At 44.6% G+C, this 6,000-nt stretch overlaps 1 protein-coding gene across 2 annotated transcripts in view; it reads right to left on the bottom strand.

The window, feature by feature from the left end:
• Positions 1-1,826: 1,826 nt before the first annotated feature.
• The window catches only part of Dera (deoxyribose-phosphate aldolase), a 111,390-nt gene continuing 107,216 nt past the window's right edge, over positions 1,827-6,000 (bottom strand). For both annotated transcript variants that reach the window (XM_023709590.1, XM_023709589.1), the window contains exons 8-9: positions 3,009-3,158; positions 1,827-2,441 (exon numbers count right to left, since the gene is read on the bottom strand). In XM_023709590.1, the coding sequence (XP_023565358.1) occupies positions 2,385-2,441; positions 3,009-3,158 (207 nt within the window). In that variant the 3' untranslated portion in view covers positions 1,827-2,384. The remainder of the gene's footprint in view (positions 2,442-3,008; positions 3,159-6,000) is intronic.

The raw sequence follows: 6,000 nt of genomic DNA, 5'->3' as shown, positions 1-6,000 counted from the left end.
TTTAGGAGGTAGACAGGCACATCGCTATTAACTTTTAAGCTTTGAACACACAACACATACCAGTTCATTTTCTGATTGTATGAAGCATCTGTTCCCAATGTTCTGAAGTACACAAATCTGCTTGTAGAGTAAATCACAGTCACCTCAAAATTGACCTCCTCCTCTTATGTTTTCATAGCAATCAACATTAAAGTCGCCTGCATTACAACTGATTTCAAGAGCCAGGTAAGAAGGGGTAAGCATCCCTGATGAGGCGCCCCATAGCCCTTGGAATACACTGTCCCTCAAACGACAATATTACTTATCTTTGGATCAGGCCAGGCTCATCAGTCTCTAATAGGTTTGAGAGACTCACCAGTCTTAATTTCCTACGTGCATCTATAATTGTCCGCAGAGGTCAATTTCAGTGAATGCCTCATATAAATTAAAATTGAAGATAATGATGCCTGTTCACTTGATCAACTGAAATGACCAGCTGGGTTTAATGGGAGGAAAACAGAAACCCCAGTGAAATGAAAACAGCCTCAAAGGTGATAGAACGTAATTATTTTTCTGCAGTGTTTCTTCTCCAAAGGTGACTGGCCACTGCACTGGTGGGCACCTGGGCAGGCCTGTTATGGAGCTGGATGTGGCATTCAGAGCCAGGGACCATACCCATAGGCACAAGTTAGGAGTTGCCATCCTGCTCAGACTTGGGGGAAAGAAGGGTTTCTTTTCTGTTCTGATGTTAGTCATTTTCTTAAGAGAGACGCTTTGAGGGATTTGTTTTAATTGACTCCTGAGAGGCAGATTCTAACTTCGATTCGTACGAAGTGTTTTTCTAGTCATAAAATATTTCCTTACATTTGCTCTAATTATCCTTGCAGTAGTATGATCTTAGGGATGAAAGAATGCTGATCACCTGCCCCCGCGCCTTCATTTTTCAGATGAGAAACAGAGGTCACGAGATGTGGAGACCGGAGCAAGGCCCCAGAGCCAGAAAGAAAAGGCCACGGCTGGGCGGGAACTCAACAGATGAGGAGCTGAAGCCAAAACTGACTCGCAGCTCAGGGTTTTGCTTACCCGTACGTGGACAGTCGCGTGCGCAGGAATCAAAGACTCCTGATATACGTAGGTTCTATACTGGGGGCGAAAATACTGAGAGGAGGAGCGGAAAGACGCGAACTGCACAAGCAGGAGACCACCTCAGCAGCCAACCCTCGGCACGCACGCACCATGCCCGCTCACATTTGGCGCCATGCACACGCACGCACGCACCATGCGTGCTCACATTTGGCGCCACGCACACAAGCACCATGCGCGCTCACATTTGGCGCCACGCACACGCACGCACGCACCATGCGCGCTCACATGTGGCGCCACAAGCGGTCTCTACAGCCCACCTGGGCTCGAGTCTTAGCTTCTCATTTCTCCTAGCCTTTGCCAGGTTGCTTCGATTCTGATCCTTAGCCCTGCATCTGTATAAAAGGATGATATCAATTCTTAATATTGTGAGGATTAAAACCTTATTGTACTTACCTTAGTATTATGGGGATTAAGTAAGGATTAAATAAAGTGATAATGGCAAAGAGCTTAGCACATAGTAGTGCACTTAGTACTAGTGTTACTCTTCACTGTTTTCTTCCTATTCGCCAGAAAGTTTCAGTTTCAGAATATAGGGGTAAGTTACATTCACTGGTAATGAACAGAGGTGCTTCACCTGAGCTATATTCCCAAGGAACCTATAACAGACATTCAGAAATTCATTGATAAAACTTCTTCGTGTTTCATGGATCAATTTTTCAATATGCACTGTCATAAGTTAAAGTGTTTTTTTTTAATAAACAAGGTTTTTATTTAAAAATTGATTGAAATTCATAGTTCCATATAACAATATCAGAAATTTGACCAGTATAACAATTAGTAAAAAGAGACATCTCCTCCACAAAAATCAAGGATGGAACTTCATGGCAGGAAATCCAGTGTGGACTTGGTCGCTCCTGGGATTATTACAGGGGAAGCTTGTGGTGTTATAATTTCGTTTGCTGGGCATACTGCCTGGGTAGTTTCATTCCTCCCCTCTTTAGAATTTGAATGCATCTAAGCAATCACGAATATTTTACCTGGAGTTTTTATGAAAATACCTTCACAAAATGAACAGTATAGATTTTTTTTTTTTTTTTTTGGTAATTAAAATCATTTCATACTTGAAACAGGGCCACAGAAAGATTAGTTTGCTTTTCCTTTCATTCTGAGGTCTAAGTTCAGTATAAATTTTAAGAGAAAAAAAAAGTTATCTATTTCCCTAATTTTTAGTAGCATGACTAGCAATTATGGGAAAACAATTAAAAAAAAAACAACAAAAAACACTGTTGCAAAGAACTTCTCTGAGGCAGGTTGCTGATTCAGGACATCGGAAGATCATGATTAGCCGGGTATCTTCCAGTCACATGATGGTAAATCTGTGAGGAAAATGAAGGATAGCTCATCAATAATTATAAAATTATACACATCAGTTAATTAGCATACTCTCAACTAATAACTGATATACTGGGAGACTGAAGGAGGAGGGTTGTAAATCTGAGTGCAGCCTGAGCAACTTAGTGAGACCATCTGAAATCAAACAAGTTGTAAAAGTGCAAGGGTTGGGGTGCTGTGAAGGCAGCAGGTTCCAGCCTGGGGGTGGTGAAGGGGTCTGTTTCAGCAGCGTCTCCACCCAGCTTGCTTTAGGTGAATGTCTACTAGAGAGAAGGGAGAGGCTTAGAGATGAGGAGGTAAATTTACCTCCAGTTTAAAAAAAAAAAAAAAAAAAAATGGAGAACAAGGTTCTCCATTTTTACCTCCAGAACTGAGGAAGAATAAGGTTGTTAGAATTTTATTTTATTTTATTTTTATTTTTTGTATTTTAGTACAAGGTCTACAGGGTCTCACTGTAATGAGACCTGTAGTTCTTTTTTTTTTTTTTTACCACCATTTTTTCCTCCAAATCACCTGTCAAGTCCCTGCAAGGACAAGGAGTTATCACTCACCTGCCGCTCAATGTCTGAGAGCAGCGAGCTGGCACCTATGCGAAAGAGTTCTGGCTTCAACCACTCGTCCCCTAGCTCCTCCTTTATAAGTGAGAGCCAGGTCAGGGCATCCTTGGCAGTGCGGATGCCTCCCGCAGGTTTAAAGCCCACCTGGGGGTGGGGAGGGGAGAGACAGAGAGGACAACCATGACCATTATTATCGCAATGTTTTGGGTTTTTTTTTTTTTTTTTTGGCAGAACGGGGGATTGAACTCAGGTCCTTGTACTTGCCAGGCAAGTGCTTATTCTACTGAGCCATCTCCCCGGCCCCTATCACATTGTTTTTTTAAAAAAGGTACTGAGTCCTAGCCCAAGCCTGGTGAGTGTGTGGGAGAGCTTCCTGCTACCCTGCGCCGGCAGGACCCACTGGTCCCAGCCCAGGCGCAGCGTGGGTGAGACCCTCTTCCACCCCCTTGCGACGCCCCACACCACTCCGCAGCACCTCCCCCACCACGCCCACCGAGGTGGAATTTCTGCTGCATTCTAGGAGCCTCCAGACCCAGTCCTAGCCCAGGCCCAGTGAGTGTGTGGGAGAGCTTCTAGCTACCCTGCACCAGCGGAACCTACTGGTACCAGCCCAGGCACAGCGTGGGTGACACCATCTTTAACCCTCTTGGGATACCCCCATCACTCCATAGTACCCCCCCACAGCCTGCCCACAGAGTAGGAATTTCTGTCGTGTTCTGGGAACCCCTAGATCCAGTCCTAGTCCAGGCCCAGTGAGTGTGTGGAAGAGCTACCTTTACCCCTACTCCACCTTGTCCCCTCCAGGCTCAGCTCAGGCCTCGCATATAGGCCTGGGGTGAAACCCTTCAGCTGCAATCCCTGTAGAAAGTATATGGGACAGAACTACCCAGCTAGTCCAGGAGTAGAACATCTTGCCAGAGGGGCACAACAGGTTCACCCCCAAGGGCAGCAACAGGAAGGACCTGAGCACAGCAGCCAGACCCAAGCCAGGTACAGCTGGATAAATCCAAACCTTGTAGAGCTGCACCTGAACTTCAGTAGGTGGTAAGGCTATAACTACAACAAAGATCTACAGCAAAGGTCAGAAGAGAGTGCTACACAAAATGACAACAAGAAGGAGCGAAATGCAATCTCAGAACCCATGCCCACCCATAACAAGTGCAGAGGACACTAACACAGAACAAATTGGGAATCACACAGCTGAAAGCAATGAATCAACGGCTTCTGAAATAAACAGCTGCAGAAAGGTATAGAGGAACTCAGATTGGAAATGAAAAAAGAAATCCCTGAATTAATAACATCTGCAGTAAAGAATCAAATGCAGAAACATATGGAGGAAACCCAATGCCCACCCGGAACAAATGCAGAGGGCACTAGCTCAGCTCAAATGTATGAATTAATAGTGTCCATAGTAAAAAAGCAACAGCAGAAAGTCATAGAGGAACTCAGAGCAGAATTCTTTTCTACTAGCTCAGCTCAAATGTACAAATTAATAGCATCAATAGTGAATAAGCAACAGCAGAAACTTATAGAGGAACTCAGAGCAGAATTATTTTCTGAAATAAAAAAGTTACTGTGTTCATAGAGAATTATGATTCTTTTTCTTCCATCTTTTTCAATTCATCCAGCACCATCTCCAGACCACAGCTATGAACCCAGAAGAAATGAGAAAGGTATCAACAAACAGAAAAGTATATCCCAGAAGCCCATTCATACATCCTACATTTCTACAAGTACGCATCTATAGTCACCTTCCAGCCTTCATCTTGAGGCTCAAACTTAGAAGTCTAGCTAAAGTAAGAGAGCAGAATCCATGTACCCACAAGGTTACCTCACCACTGGCAGCAGTCCAGCAAGGAGAGCTGACAGTTGCTTTAATCACCTTAATTGTAAGGATTTCTTTCTGCAGTTGTAGGCTCAGAGTTCTGTGAAGCAGGAGGCCAGGAGCACACACACACCACAGAAAAAGAGAGCTTTTTAGATTTCTGCAGTCTATAAGGGTGGCCGTAAAACAACACAGTTCGGCCGCTATCCTTTTAAATAATGTCCTGTATCTGCTATGAAAGGAAAAAGGATGTTCCATTTGTGGTAAAACCCTGCTCATTTGGATTTTCTTGTTTAACACTCTGACCAGCCAGTGGAACAGAAAATCTGTAGCTGAGAGCAAACAGCACTCATGCAAGCCAAGTACTAAGCCTTACAGTTGCTTAGAGTCGCTCTTTGGTAGGTCGCACAGCGCAAGCGACTGCTAACAGAATGCAAGAGAAGGAAGAAACACAGGAGGGCTTCTATCATCAACTCCAGCAGGATCCCTCAGAAAGAATCCAAAGCCCGAGATTCCCTGGCTGCATCCTCCCTTCAACAGACTAGTCCTAGCAATCTCTCTTCCTTAGCTTCTGCGGCTCCCAAATGCACGCCTTCCTGTCTGCTCTTCCCCCAAAGCTCAGGATAGACCTTCACCAGTTCTCATTTGGAATGTCAGTTAGCCTGCCAACTGATTTCCCTGGCTCAGTCACATGATGTCGCATGGCTGCACGGTAGCAATGCAGCACTTACCTTGGTGGAACCAGTACTGGGATTGAACCTAGTGCCTTCCACATGCTAGGCAAGCACTTCACCACCAAGCTATAACCCCTGTGTTTTAAAATTTTAACAACCTGGTCTAGTCAAATAGCTCAGGAGATTTAAGTGCCTGCTTAGGCATAGCGCAGGCAGGGGTTCGATCCTGGGCATGCCCTGCCAGCCTAACCCCAGGGTGCGCTGAGACAGCAATCAAGACTGGGCATGGTGGCGCATGCCTATAATCCCAGCTTTTTGGGAGGCTGAACACAGGCAGATCACTAGAGTATTATCTATGCAGTGAGACCCTGTACTAAATACAAAAAAAAAAATAATAATAATAATAATATTTTAACAACCTTATTCTTCCTATCTCAGCCTTCCAAGTAGATGGGATTATAGGAATGCACCCTAGTCAGCATTTGTA

Source organism: Octodon degus, unplaced genomic scaffold (genome assembly GCF_000260255.1).
Source record: "Octodon degus isolate 3935 unplaced genomic scaffold, OctDeg1.0 scaffold00012, whole genome shotgun sequence".
NCBI lineage: Eukaryota > Metazoa > Chordata > Mammalia > Rodentia > Octodontidae > Octodon > Octodon degus.
This window is presented reverse-complemented; position numbering and strand designations above follow the sequence as displayed.